The following is a 15,080-nucleotide window of genomic DNA, read 5'->3' as shown; positions in this document are numbered from 1 at the left end:
GGCATCATGAGAAGGAAAAGTATGTTTATATATTGAAGCAACATCTCAAGACATCAGTCAGGAAGTTAAAGCTTGGTTGCAAATGGGTCTTCCAAATGGACAATGACCCTAAGCATACTTCCAAAATTGTGGCAAAATGGCTTAAGAACAACCAAGTCAAGGTATTGGAGTGGCCATCACAAAGCCCTGACCTCAATCCTCTAGAAAATTTGTGGGCAGAACTGAAAAAGTGTGTACGAGCAAGGAGGCCAATAAACCTGACTCAGTTACACCAGCTCTGTCAGGAGGAATGGGCCAAAATTCACCCAACTTATTGTGGGAAGTTTGTGGAAGGCTACCTAAAACGTTTGGCCCAAGTTAAACAATTTAAAGGCAATGCTACCAAATACTAATTGAGTGTATGTAAACTTCTGACCCACTGGGAATGTGATGAAAGAAATAAAAGCTGAAATAAATAATTCTCTGTGTGACATTCTTAAAATGAAGTTGTGATCCTAACTGACCTAAGACAGGGAATTTGTACTAGGATTAAATGTCAGGAATTGTGAAAAACTGAGTTTAAATGTATTTGGCAGTGTATGCATGTAAACTTCCGACTTCAATTATATATAGTGTGACTTTCTTTTGACGTAGTTTACTCTCCYTTAYTCAGCACCTCTGCAATCATTTAGGTGTGAGTCAACTCATTTGGGGGGATGCTTTTTACTCAGGGAGACTGGGTAATATATTTGATCCAGATGTTAGTAATATCTACAGTCTGAGCTGGGTCAAGACAATTCAGACAGTCCCCTGTATTGAGTTTGAACTCTAACCATCATCCCTCTCGCTCTCTCTCTCCCTCCCCCACTCATTCTCCCTCCACAGTGTGTCCCTCCACCTGTAAGCATCGGGCCTGTACCCAGCATGGCCACTGCTGCCACGACCAGTGCCTGGGAGGCTGCTTGGAGGCAGGCAACGCCAGCAGCTGTGTGGCCTGCCAGAARCTCCAGCACCAGGACACCTGTGTGGACCGCTGTCCCCATGGATACTACATCTTCAAGGGCTGGCGCTGCGTTTCTCTCTCCTTCTGCCAGGACCTCCACAACCAGTGCAAGAATGGAAAGAGCAGCGACTGCCATGAGTACGTCATCCACAACAAAGCCTGCATCCCAGAGTGCCCCTCGGGGTACACCACCATCAACTCTACCACGTAAGTGTTAGATCTATAACATGACAGCCATATACCACCATCAATTATACCATGCAAGTCTTAGATCTATGACATGACAGCCGTTTACTAGGGGTTTAACGATTCACCAATCAGTCCCCTGTTCACATGTTTGAGATATGAGTACATAGGTCGGCGGGACTCAAAACCCATCCAAATGTAGAATGCATCGGTCAGGAAATCGGGCCAAACGTTACGAATTGCCAGTTCAAAATGTTTTTGCTCAATTTACTATATCTTCCCGGCCTCCCGAGTGGCACAGCAGCGTAAGGTGTCACTGCAGTCTCGCGGTCACAGCTGGCCGTGACCGGGAGACCCATGAGGTGGCGCACAATTGGCCCAGTGTCGTCTGAGTTAGGGGAGGATTTGACTGGCTGGGATTTCCTTGTCCCATCGCGCTCTAGCGACTCCTTGTGGCGAGCCGTGTGCCTGTAAGCTGACTTCGGTCACCAGCTGGACGGTGTTTCCTCTGACATATTGGTGTGGCTGGCTAACGGGTTAAGCGAGCAGTGTGTCAAGAAGCAGTGTGGCTTGGCAGGGTTGTGTTTCGGGGGACGCATGGCTCTCGACCTTTGCCTCTCCCGAGTCCGTAGGGGAGTTGCAGCGATGGGACAAGACTGTAACTACCAATGGGATACCACGAAATTAGGGAGAAAATTGGGCTTTACTATACCTTCCAAAAATACCTGCGGAATAAAAATGAGTCCTCTCCTTCAGTGTTGAACTAAGCATGTAATTGTGTTGAGTCATTGATCTACAAGTCGTTTTGCATTCAATATTAGTAGCCTAGTCAAAATGTGCACACTGCGCAGCTTCGCACGCTGACCAACGAGAGGTAGGCCTATTCCTGACCTGGCACATCTGCGGGTAACCTTCAGCATTCAAAATGTTTGTAAAATGGGTTGCGCAATATTAGGCTTTATTAGTTGAGTGACAACCAATGTAATTTGCTAGGTTATTTTTATCAAATGCCCTGTTGAAAATGGTGTTTTAATGGAATAAATGTAATCTAAACTACCCCCGGAGACAACTCTCATCTGGCTATACATTTGATTTCATTTCGATTGTTCAGGTTCAACATCAGCAATAGTTTTGGTCGTTTTGCTTGAAACAATCAGTTGTCATTTTTAGATATACCGGGTAAAGTATATAATTTCATAATGAGGACATCAGTCATTTTTTTCTACCCACACAGCATGGCCAAAGCAGGAGACCTTGAAGAAGAGAAGTCATAAAAACTTCCAAACGGTCTAAACCATTCCATTATGAGACGGGGGTGAAATCCAAAGTTGTGCATATATTCACTGGCACTGTCATAGCAAATTTGTAAAGATAAATATTGATACATTCCTATAACATATACACAGGGAGTCAGGAAGCGGGTGCAGAAGATGAGTTTAATAACAAGAAACATGAAGATAATCAAAACAGGACAGGGCATCGGCTTTGATGTTCTTTGAACCTGGGCGATGTGACAAGGTGAATTCGAATCTAGTGAAGAATAGGGCCCACCTTGCTTGGTGCTGGTTCAGCCCCCTCTCTGTCCGTATGTACTCCAGATTCCGATGGTCGGGGAGGATGAGAAATGCTTCCTTGGCGCCCTCCAGCAAGTCTCCCCACTCCTCTAATGCCAACTTCACCGCCAAGTGCTCCCGGTCACCGACGTCATAGTCCCTTTCTGCAGGAGACCGTTTTTTTTGTAGTATGCACATGGATACAATTTCTGTGGGTTACCTTGACGTTGGGACAGGACGGCCCCCATGCCCACTTCTGAAGCGTTCACCTCCACCACGAAGGGTGCAACGGGCGAGGTGAAATGCCCCTTCAGTATACGGAAGGCGTCATCGGCTGCAGGACTCCACACCAACTTATGGGGACCACCCTTGAGGTGAGAGGCGATGGAGCTGAAGTTCCTAATGAAGCGACGGTAGGAGTTGGCAAACCCCAAAAACCGGTGTAACCCCTTTATGGTGGTTGTGACTGGCCATGACCTGACTGCATTGACATTCCTCTCCTCCATCATCACTTCCTGTGGACTGATCTGGTATCCAAAGAAGTAGACAGCAACCTGATGGAACTGGCACTTGTCCGCTTTCACATTCAGATGATTCTCCAGGAGGCGTTCTAGGACTACTCTGACATGGGCGATGTGTTCCTCCAAGGGGGACCAGGTTGTTGTCGATCTACACGWCCACCTGGCACCCATGCATGTCCCGGAACACCTCGTTAACGAATACCTAGAACACCAACAAAGCATTGGCTAATCCATAAGGCATCACCAAGTACTCGTAGTGACCAGACACCATGCTGAATGCGGTTTCCATTCATCCCCCTCCAGGATGCGGATCAGATTGTAGGCACTCCGATGAAGAGCCTGCAAGCAGGTCGATGGCACAATCCCAGGGGKGATGAGGGAGACGGGTAGGGTGGGTTTTGGAGAAAACCTCCCGGAGATCCTGGTATACCTCCGGGATGTTGGGCTGGAGGTCAACCACAGGACTCTCAACCGACATGGAAACACAGGGGAAGGGACTCTCACCCTCCACTGTGAGGGTGAGTGGTTCTGTAATGTGCGTTATTGTGCCGGATCCCAATGGTCGACTATCCAGTACTTGGAATGGGAGAGGAGAGCGGGTATGAGGTGATGTCCAGGGAGGAGGCGAGGGCCTGGTTTATGAAAATCCCTGTGGTGCCGGAGTCCACTAGASCTGTAGAAACTACACAGGTCAGGGGACACATGAAATGGAAACCAGTAAGGGTTTGGCAGAAAGTGATGATGGAATACTCACGCCTACCCCGGGAGACGGATGATCATGCGGCCCACCCCTCTGCCCTCATTGACTCCGGGTTGGAATGCACCGTACACTGCAGAAGCTGGTGCCCCACCTGAACACAATAGGAACAGAGCCCCAGCTGTCTCTGGTGACACTGCGGGGAGGTGTGTGGCCCCTACCTCCATGGGTTCAGGCTCTGTTTCAGGACGACCATTGGAGGAAGGCYAGAGACGAGGGTGTGCCAGCGCTCTCGAAGGTTATCCAGACGGATGGCCATCGCTATGAGCACATCCACGGAAAGTTTGTCTTCTGGACCTCTTCGCGCAATCCTCTTCGGAATAAGGTGCGGAGCGCCGGCTCATTCCGTCGGCTGGAGGCTGCCACAGTCCGGAAGGTGAGGACGTACTCCGTAGCGGTCTTGGCACCCTGCCGGAGTTGTAGTCACTCATCTCCCTCTGCCCTCGTGGATAATCGAAGACCGCCCTGAACAGAGCCTTTCATAGGAACCAAGCTCCTCCTTTCTTCTCTCCAAGACAGCTGTAGCCAAATACAAAAGCTGTCTGGTCAGCAGGGAAATGACCGTGGCAACTTTGGACCTCTCGGTGGATGGGCTTCCTGTCTGATGGGCGAAATAGAGAGAGCACTGGAGTAGGCAGCCACGGAAGCCAGTCCCGTCCTATTTGTTCGGGAGGGACAATCGGGCATCGCTGACCTGGGCAGACTGCTGGATGGGCTGGGGGACTGGCTCTCTGGGACGKCTCGTGGTAGAGGATCCACCGCTCGTTGGAGATTAATCCTCGAGGTGGTGGAGAATGCAGAGGACCTTATCCATTACTGTACCCAGTTGAGCCAGCTGGTTGTGGTGGTGACAGAGTAGGTGTTCCTGTTTGTTGACCATCTGAGAGATATCCTTAACTACCCAGACTATTTGCATTTCCCCCCCCCCCKCCCACCCCTCTCTTTTACACCGCTGCTACTCTCTTTTGTTATCATCTATGCATAGTCCRTTTAATAACTCTACCTACATGTACATATTACCTCAACTCACCAGGCAGGACATTGACTCTGTACCAGTACCCCCCTGTATATAGTATTGCTATTGTTATTTTACTGCTGCTCTTTAATTTCTTGTTACTTTTTTAAATGTTTATTATTATTATTTTACCCCTTTTTCTCCCCAATTTCGTGGTATTCGATTGTCTCATCGCTGCAACTCCCGTACGGACTCGGGAGAGGCGAAGTTCAAGAGCCATGCGTCCTCCGAAACACAACCCAACCAAGCCGCACTGCTTCTTGACACAACGCACATCCAACCCGGAAGCCAGCCGCACCAACGTGTCGGAGGAAACGCCCTACACCTAGCGACCTGATCAGCGTTCACTGCGCCCGGCCTGCCACAGGAGTTGCTAGTGTGCGACCGGCCAAACCCTCCCTAACCCGGACAACGCCYGGCCAATTGTGCACCACCSCATGGGACTTCCGGTCGCGGCAGAACCTGGGATCGAACCCAGAATCTCTGTGCCTTAGACCACTGCGCCACCCGGGAGGCCAATTTCTTGTTACTTTTATTTCTGTATTCTTATCTGTATTTTTTTTTTAACTGCATTGTTGGTTAGGGGCTCGTAAGTAAGCATTTCACTGTAAGGTCTACACCTGTTGTATTCGGAGCATGTGACTAATAAAATTTGATTTGATAAACAAAACCAATACTGACTGAAGACTGAAGTTACTGGGGGCTAAGTAAAGGGAGATTAATCCGGGTGATAATGAAGTCCAGGTGTGCGTAACGATGGGGAGCAGGTGTGCACAATGATGGTTGCCAGATGTGCGTAATGTGGGTTGCCAGGACCGGTGGTTAGCAGACCTGTGACGTAAAGTGCCGGAGCGGGAGTAGTCGTGACATTTACTAGCTCTAAAAAAAATTGCTGCAAAAATAACAAGCGATTTAGTGGGTGATGATTTCAGATCAAGAGTGGGGTGGGACAAAAAGAAAACATTGCGCCCCCCAACTGATAGTGGGGTGTTAGATGCCCAGTTTCCCTTATGGCTCTGCTCACGTGCCTATATACATAATTTACACCATATACATCATTTACACACACGTCAGCTCAGGCAGATCCAGCTCAGGAGCTCTATCAGCAGCAGATTTGAATTTAGAATGGAAAATGAATGTGTTTCTGCAACAAATGTTAGTGTATCGAACCGAATCACATTAATTAGTTTAAAACTAAACATATCGGAGCCAATGTACTGTCTAGATACATATCGAATCGTCTTGAAAGGCAAAGATGCACATCCCACCATATACCACCATCAACTCTACCATGTCTTAGATCTACAACATGACWGTCATATACCATCATTAGCTCTCAAACTCTAGGCGGCATTCTGCCTTCTTCCTACAGTTTTCAGCTGTTTGCTTCACCCATGACTGGCTCATGGGAACTACAATCCCGACGCTGTGTTTTAACATTTAGCAACGTCAATAATCGTCGCTTACGATACGGCTTTCGGAACATATGGCCCTTATCTTTCATCAGCGAGAAAGAGTCTTTTAAATAAAAAAGGCGCTGTAGGATTTTTTGCACAGATATATACAGCTATGGGTTCCTCCATCCAATGAAACTACATTTCCAGAGTTATGCTTACAAGTGTGCTAGATAGCTAATTAGCACAGGTGGTCACGTCTGTTTTCCGTAAACAAAGATATATGGCCGTGTTGGAACTCTTAAAAATAAAGGAGAGCCGCACACTCTAGGAGCTCAGATGCAAAAATATTMAATTTACCAACGTTTCGACAGGCAAGCTGTCTTCATCAGAACTCTAACCCTATAACGGTTGTGTATCAATTTCACATAATCATTTTTTTTTATTACTTCTCGTTGATGTGAAAGATAAGGTCCTTATGCTTCCACAAGCGATGTGTGTTAATGTTCAGACCGATCGTCGGGGCTCTTAACAAAACTCCTCCGTACAGAAGATGACTTCGTCCAATGACTCCAATAACTCTTGTGTGTAATGTAATGGAACTGAGAGTCATGATCAAGGGCTGATACCACCATCAACTCTACCATGTAAGTCTTAGATCTATAACATGACAGCCATATATCACCATCACCATCATATACCACCATGTACGTGTCTGCAGTGATGTCACACCAGGTGCCATAGTGGACACAGATGTACAGTGACACAGTCGAAACACCATAACAAACATGGCAGGATCACAGCGGCACTCTGAAGTGTGTTGAGTCATCACGATTCTACATTGATCGTCTTTGATGTAGATACACCACCATCAACTCCACTACTTCAATCTGAAGTCAGTGCACCACTATCAACTCTTCCATACGTGTCACCTCCATCACATGCGTCAGCAACRAGCGATGTCAGCAGACACTACAGCACTCACTGAACCCATACTGTGTACTGTACACCTCTACACYTAGTTTTTTAGGCAACTCTTGTTTTGGCCACATTAGTCACGCCGACTGGGTGACACTACTGTCATTTTCCAGCATGTGTAGTTAACCGTTAAAGTCCTGGCTGACCTCACAGCAGAGTTGAGATTAATATGACAATAGAGGAGGGTAAAACATCACGTCTCACTGTCATATGTGTCCCCTGACCTGGCTAGGACGTAAACAGTCTCTTCTCTACACAAACTCCTTACACACACACACACACACTCTCCTTTCACAGACACACCCACTCAGAGTGATAACGCTGACCGTGTGCCGTGCTCCTCTGTGTCCCCAAAGACTTTCCCCTGTGTGGCTCTGAGTGAGTGTCGCCTGATGCTTTCACAGTAAACAGGAGGCTCTGGAACAGGAAGGGCACAGTGCCTCTGTTGGGTTTCATTAGTTTGCTTCCCAAAAGGCACCCTATTCCCTATGTAGTACACTTCTTTTGTCCAGGGCCCATAGGGTAGTGCACTAGCTTATATAGGGAATAGGGTGCCATTTGTGATACATTTGCGCRGAATACAACAGGTCCTTGCCCTGAAATGCTTACTTACAATCCCTTAACCAACAATGCAGTTTTAAGAAAATATTTAGTAAATAACTTTAGTTTAAAACAATTAAATAAATAAAAAGTAACACAATAAAATAACAATAATGAGGCTATATATGGGGGGAACTGGTACATTGTCAATGTGCGGGGGTACAGGTAATTTTACATGTAGGTAGGTGTAAATGACTATGCATAGATGATAAACAGTGATAGCAGCACAAAGGGGGGGGGGGGGGGCAATGCAATTAGTCCAGGTTGCATTTGATTAATTGTTCAGCAGTCTTAAGGCTTGGGGGTAGAAGCTGTTAAAACCTCTTCTTGGGTACGTGAGACGTTAGCGTCCCACCTCTTCAACAGCCAGTGAAACTGCTGGGCGCCAAATTCAAATACAGAAATAGTCATTATAAAAATTCAGAAAACAAAACATATTTTACATAGGTTTAAAGATTAACTTCTTGTGAATCCAACCACGGTGTCGGATTTTTTAAATGCTTTACGGCGAAAGCATACCTTACGATTATTGAGAACATAACCCATTAGACAAATCATTACAAACAGTAACCAGCCAAGTAGAACAGTTACACAAGTCAGAAATAGAGATAAAATGAATCCCTTACCTTTGATGATCTTCATATGGTTGCACTCAGCAACATTCATTTACTCAATAAATGTTCATTTTGTTCGATAAAGTCTCTTTATATCCAAAATCCTCCGTTTTGTTTGCGCATTTTCTTCAGTAATCCACAGGCTCAAACGCAGTCAAAACAGGAAGACAAAAAAATCCTAATCGTATCCGTAAAGTTCGTGAGAAACATGTCAAACGATGTTTTATTCAATTCTCAGGTTGTTTTTAGCCTAAATAATCGATAATATTTCAACCGGACAATAACGTCGTCAATTTACCTCTTTATTTTTCAGAATACAGCCTGAAACAATTTCTAAAGACTGTTGACATCTAGTGGAAGGCATAGAAACAGCAATTTGAGTCCTAAGTCAATGGATACTGTAATGGCATTGAATAGAAAACCCCAAAAAACTACTTCCTGAATGGATTTTTCTCAGGTTTTCGCCTGCCAAATCAGTTATGTTATACTCACAGACACTATTTTAACAGTTTTGGAAACTTTAGAGTGTTTTTTATCCAAATCTACGAATATGCATATCATATCTTCTGGGCCGAGAAGCAGGCAGTTTAATTGGGCATGCATTTCATCCAAAATTCCAAATGCTGCCCCTACCTAGAGAAGTTAAGGAGCCTTTTGGACCTAGACTTGCACTCTGGTAACACTTGCCGTGCGGTAGCAGAGAGAACTTTCTATGACTTGGGTAACCGGAGTCTGACAATTTTTGGGGCTTTCTTCTGACACCACCTAGTATATTAGTCCTGGATGCAGGAAGCTTGGCCCCAGTGATGTACTGGGCTGTACGCGCTACCATCTGTTGCGCCTTAGGGTCGAATGCCGAGCAGTTGCCATGCCAGGCAGTGATGCAACCAGGCAGGATGCTCTTGATGGTGCGGGTGTAGAACTTTTTGCCGCCTGAGAGTGGGAAAGTGTTGTCGTGCCCTCTTCACGACTTTGTTGGCGTTTTAGGACCATGATATTTCATTGGTGATATGGATACCAAGGAGCTTGAAGCTCTCGACACGCTCCACTACAGCCCGGTCGATGTGAATGGGGGCGTGTTCGCCCTCCTTTTCCTGTAGTCCACGATCATCTCCTTTGTCTTGCTCATGTTGAGGGAGAGAGGTTATTGTCCTGGCACCACACTGCCAGGTCTCTGGCCTCCTCCCTATAGGCTGTCTCGTCGTGATCAGGCCTACAGTCTTGGACATTTGGCTTCATTTGGATAGTTTTAGACCGTTAAGTCTCAGGAAGAGACTGGTTAGCAGAGATGAGGAGACATGACCCCCCCCCCCCCCCCCCCCCCCCCCCCCCCCCCCAAAGCCACACGCTGGCCCATGATTCATGGTGTTTGTGTGTTTATCATATAGCTCAGTGTGTTCTGTAGGGAAGGCAGCAAGCATTTCGACAGGCCGATGTGGAGGCTGAACGTGTTGCTGAAGGTATTAGGCAGCATCTCCAGTGTGAGTTGCGCTGTGTTGCTTTATCCAGAGGACAGTGTCTGAGTGTTGGGCTAGTCTGGGGAAATACCCATCATCCAGATAGGGAGAGGTAGAAATAGACGTATTTAGGAGGCTAACACCACATACACACACACTTACTGGAAGTCCTGGAGTGTACACCCTCTCATACTGAATACCCACCTGCTGCATTCCTTCACTTTTTTTACTTTTTACTTTTTTACTTTTTTTACATTTTTTCTCTCATTTGACCAGGTAGACCCTGTTTCTCCTCTCATTAGTTCATTGCTCTTTATTATACGCTTAACTACCTGAGGGAGCAATATAGGGCTACTTAAATTCCCTCCTGACTGTTTACTCACTGCTGAAGGCTTTTCCTCAGCATCCAGCCAACTAATAGAGATGACTTAAAGGAGAGAACTCCCTAAACTGATTGTTGGTCTGTACAGTAGGGAGCCGTTTGTTTGCTGACTGCACGGTGTGTCATAGGGACTACCCCAACGACTGACAGATGTCGTTTTTGCCCGTTTCTACATGTAGAATTGGTTTGCACTCAGGTTGCAAATTACGTCTGGCACTCTGTTCAAAGGTGCTAAGTACTCTCGGCCGGCAGACGCTTAACAATCCTACTGGTCCGTCCGTGCCTTAAGGCTATGGGGAACATTGCTTAAAGAAGAGAGATTCACACAGTGTTCCGCGGGCCATTTCTTAAAGTCGCGTAGTACAATACGTGCGTGAAGCGATTCACACACGCGCCATCCAGTATGATGGGAAGGACGTTGCTAGATGATCCTTTTCATTCGGCAGGCGTTGCGACATCAGGGACTGTTGTAGTCCTTCGCTGCTGGGCCGAGTGATGGAGCATCTGTAACCAGACTCACAGACCACCCTCCCAGACACACAGACAGGGCTGTGACCGGGACGCAGCAGCGAAGGACTCCCAATAGTCCCTGATGTCGCAATGGCTGCAGAATGAAATGGATCATCTAGGAACTTCCTTCCCGTCATACTGGATGGATTGCGTGTGGGTGGCTTGTGTGTGAGAGAATCTCACCAGGAACAGAAGAGAATTTGTTTTGAATCTGAGACCGTTTTATAACATCTGAGTTGTTTGGATTCAAAATCTAAGTTGTTGACCAATGGTATTACTTTAAAGTTAACCTCCAATCAGACCTACAGGATGTTATCACAACAGAACCTTTGCTTCTGAGAGGTGTGACTGAATGGGCGATGTGGAGAGGAWCACAGAGAAGGCTGAATTRCTGAGAAGACAATAAAACCTTTTGAATAGAGTGTTGATAAAAATTAGGTCGGGTTTGGGCTGGCCTACAGCATTGCAGCTCCCCCCAGTCTGCAGGGTGCAGAGATTCTCAGGGCTGCAGCCCAAAACATTCTATCTTTTTCAAACTGGCATCGTAAATTATTTTAACATGAGGCTCAGGGCAGGCAGTCAGGTCCACAGAAGCGATGGTGTTCCTTTCCTTTTAAGGTCAGAGCTGGATCAGTCTGTTTTCTTCAATACAATTACTTTATTTATTCTCGCTATGCTCTAGTTAGTGTTAAGTATGTATGTTTTTTTTTTTTTTGCCCTTTTGTATTTTCTTTCCCTTATCATTATGGAGTTTATCCACCCAGCCACATTTAAACTGTGTAAAAACAAGAAGATTTAGCTGATTTGATATAACGCATTAGAAGCTTGATAAAATGGAACCTCTAATCCCACGGCAGCATTTGGTTCGATATTAACAGAAGGGTCCAGGAGGTTCAGCACACGCTGGCTAACGCATATTTTACAGGTTTCCTGTGCTGGGCTGGGACTCATAAACAGGGAATTAAGATAGCCAGAGAACGGGAGTCCATGCTGCTATACAAGCGCCCCCCACCCACCCCCCCACCACCACCACTAGGGTGGACGATTGCCTTTTAGATTGTCTAAAACCGATAAAAAGTGAAAGTGGAATCAACAAGCAGGATTTTGTCATTTTTGAGGGGATAAAAAAAACGAGTGCTTGTTTTCTGAATGAACTCGCGAGTCCCTTTTCACTAGGTCCCTCGCTGCTCGGCTATTTTGTGAATGAATTCCTGAAAGGCAAAGCTATCAGAGCTCTGTAGCTCAACTATGCTCTCTGGGTGACAGAAGARCGAAAGAAAGGCAATCACTGAGCCTCACCGCATAAACACTTCCACTATTCAACAACTTCCTCTCTCTCCCCCTTTTCTCTCACTCCCTTTTGTTTCTCTCCTCACTCACTCCCTTTCGTGCACACTCCCTTTCATGCTTTCTCTCCCCTTCTAGCTCACTTCCTCTCCTTCGCTCTCACTTATTACAATTAGGCACTCTTCCCGTCTTTTATTGCCGAATGTTGTCTTTCATCCTGGATGAGTGAGACTATTTCAAGGTCTTGTTTATGACGCTGTTCACACCAATTGCTAAATATTGTCCTGCCGCAATCATCAATAATTTATTCGTAACGGTTWGATTTTTGTGTCTTTTCGCATTCGTAATATAAGCTGTTGACGATAGAATGTGTTATCTGGGGCATTGCCACTAACCAGGTTTCCATCCAACCTTTTTATGCCAGTAAAGTACATGTCAAATAAAAAAAAWTAATAGCAGGCCTGATGGAAACGGAACATTTTTCGTTAAACTTTCAAAAGAAAACACCTTGAGGAACTGTAAGAACAATCAGTTCCTCAAGGTGTTTTGGCATCTTTTGAGGAATGTCTCAAACTTGACGACACTGATTTTGATCACACAGACTACCGTTATTTCATTCCTTTGCTAGGATGAAATGTCCTTATTAGCTAGCTTGTTGTGAGGTGACACCGTGTGTTATGTGTGTGACAGTGGGCCATAACCAGTGTCTGTGTGTCTTTCTCTCTGCAGGTTGAACTGTACCCCGTGTGCGGGGCTGTGTCCTAAGATGTGTACAGGGCTGAAGACAGTGGACTCTGTGACAGCAGCCCAGGCTCTGAGAGGATGCACCGTGCTCAACGGCAGCCTAATCATCAAGATCCGTGGAGGGAGTGAGTACAGTATACACCTACCACTTCAATACCTCCTCATCTACTCCTTCCAACCACCCTCACCTACCTAGTATATTATATAGTCACTTAGCAGACTCTCTTAGTGATTTTTTTTCAGCTGTTCAAAATGCTTTACATTGAAAGTAATTGAAACTCACAGACKCACTACCAATGTGAACTGACTGTCTGTTTCCCCTCTCTCCATCAGACAACATAGCAGCAGAGCTGGAGGCGAACCTGGGTCAGCTGGAGGAGATAACAGGCTACCTGACCATCAAGAGAGCCTATGCCCTTGTCTCTCTCTCCTTCCTCCGCAAGCTACACATCATCCGAGGAGAGACCCTGACCCAAGATGGGTAGGTCTCGGGTGGTAGTAGTAGTGCACTATATAGGGAAAGGGTTCCGTTTCAGATTTGGGGTTGAAACATTGTCCAAATTAACATAGTACTTGGGAGCATAGACCAGTGTGCAGATTATTATATATTMTTTTTAATTTCTACTGCCATATCAGATTTTCCTTAGGTCTTACAGACTGACTAGTTTGTTCATTTTCTCAACCTCTCTCTACGTGTACCTTCTCAGMAACTACTCGTTCTACGCGCTTGACAACCAGAACCTGCGTCAGCTGTGGGACTGGAACAAACACAACCTGACCATCCTTCAGGGGCGCATGTTTTTCCTTCACAACTCCAAGCTGTGCATGTCTGAGATCCGCAAGATGGAGGTGGTGACGGGCACCAAGGGYAGAGACATCAAGAATGAAATCATCGTCAGGACCAATGGAGACCAGGCCTCCTGTAAGACCAGACAACACTTTAGACAAAAAATATAATAATATTAATACGTAGTAGACGCTAATAATAATATATGTAGTAGACGCTATTAATCAAAGGTTACTTACAGTTAACATTTACTATTAAGTATTTAGTGGTCCTTTGTGGCTCAGTTGGCAGAGCATGGCGCTTGCAACGCCAGGATTGTGAGTTCGATTCCCACTGGGGCCAACCATACTAAAATGTATGCACGCATACAAGTTGCTTTGGATAAAAGCCGTCAGTAGGTTCTATCTGTATTTACAGTGTAGCGCTCATATGTTCTCTTTACCTCTTCTACAATATTGCTATTCTCTCACCTCCCTGATTCGCCCTGATCACTCCTCCTTTGGCTGATGTCTCTGTTGTTGGTCTCCAGGTGAGAACCAGGTCCTGAAGTTCACCACGGTGCGCACTCAGTCAGACAAGATCCTCATCAAGTGGGAACCCTTCTGGCCGCCTGACTTCAGAGACCTACTAGGCTTCATGGTCCTCTACAAAGAGGCGTAAGTAGGAAGCAATACATTAATACATAAATACCTAGAGGTGTACTGTACTGAAAGTAAATTAGTACCCTTGTCTGAGCCAGAATGGCCCATAGGGAAGGAACCGATCATCTGTTTCTGTAAGGTGAGGCAGCTCGATGGACACCCCTGGAGCAGACGCTAGTTTATGGCAGGGTACTATAGGTAGAAAAACATGAATACATATAAATTAAGAAGAAACACAAATACATTCAGAAAGAGGTAGAAGTACTGTGTGATGGACATGCCGGTAAGCAGTATTGTAAGACAGACATACAGTGTCATTATTTAAGCTCCCAGCACAGTTTATACTTCTTAGCTGTATCACAGAACAGGTGTCTTTTTCTGAATAAAACATGCTGTTTTAGAAGCATCGATCAGCATGTGGTGTACAGTATGAGTAATGGCTGTTCTCTTCTCTTGGCATTACTCTTCAGAAAGCTTATACCACACTCCATGTGAATAGGTGTCCTGATTGCATTTCCTTGCTGTAGAACTGAATATGTGAATAATAAATTAGTCTCTCGCTCATCTCCTACAGTATAAGAATGTGATGGCTCTTACTGTAGCTCTACCATTGACTGTTTCTTCTTTACTTAAGGAGGGGCTAGTCGTGGGACATTTTGTTAGCGGCTTTAT

At 45.8% G+C, this 15,080-nt stretch overlaps 1 protein-coding gene across 1 annotated transcript in view; it reads left to right on the top strand.

Moving 5' to 3' along the window:
- The first annotated feature begins 1,099 nt into the window (after positions 1–1,099).
- Positions 1,100–15,080, top strand: part of LOC112073115 (insulin receptor-like) — a 38,789-nt gene continuing 24,808 nt past the window's right edge. The window contains 5 exon segments of the mRNA XM_070440042.1: positions 1,100–1,189; positions 12,966–13,105; positions 13,314–13,461; positions 13,688–13,902; positions 14,297–14,423. Of these exon segments, the coding sequence (XP_070296143.1) occupies positions 13,003–13,105; positions 13,314–13,461; positions 13,688–13,902; positions 14,297–14,423 (593 nt within the window). The 5' untranslated portion in view covers positions 1,100–1,189; positions 12,966–13,002.

This window comes from Salvelinus sp. IW2-2015, unplaced genomic scaffold (assembly GCF_002910315.2).
Source record: "Salvelinus sp. IW2-2015 unplaced genomic scaffold, ASM291031v2 Un_scaffold2152, whole genome shotgun sequence".
NCBI lineage: Eukaryota > Metazoa > Chordata > Actinopteri > Salmoniformes > Salmonidae > Salvelinus > Salvelinus sp. IW2-2015.
The sequence above is the reverse complement of the archived record's forward strand: the minus strand, read 5'-3'. Positions and strand labels throughout refer to the sequence as shown.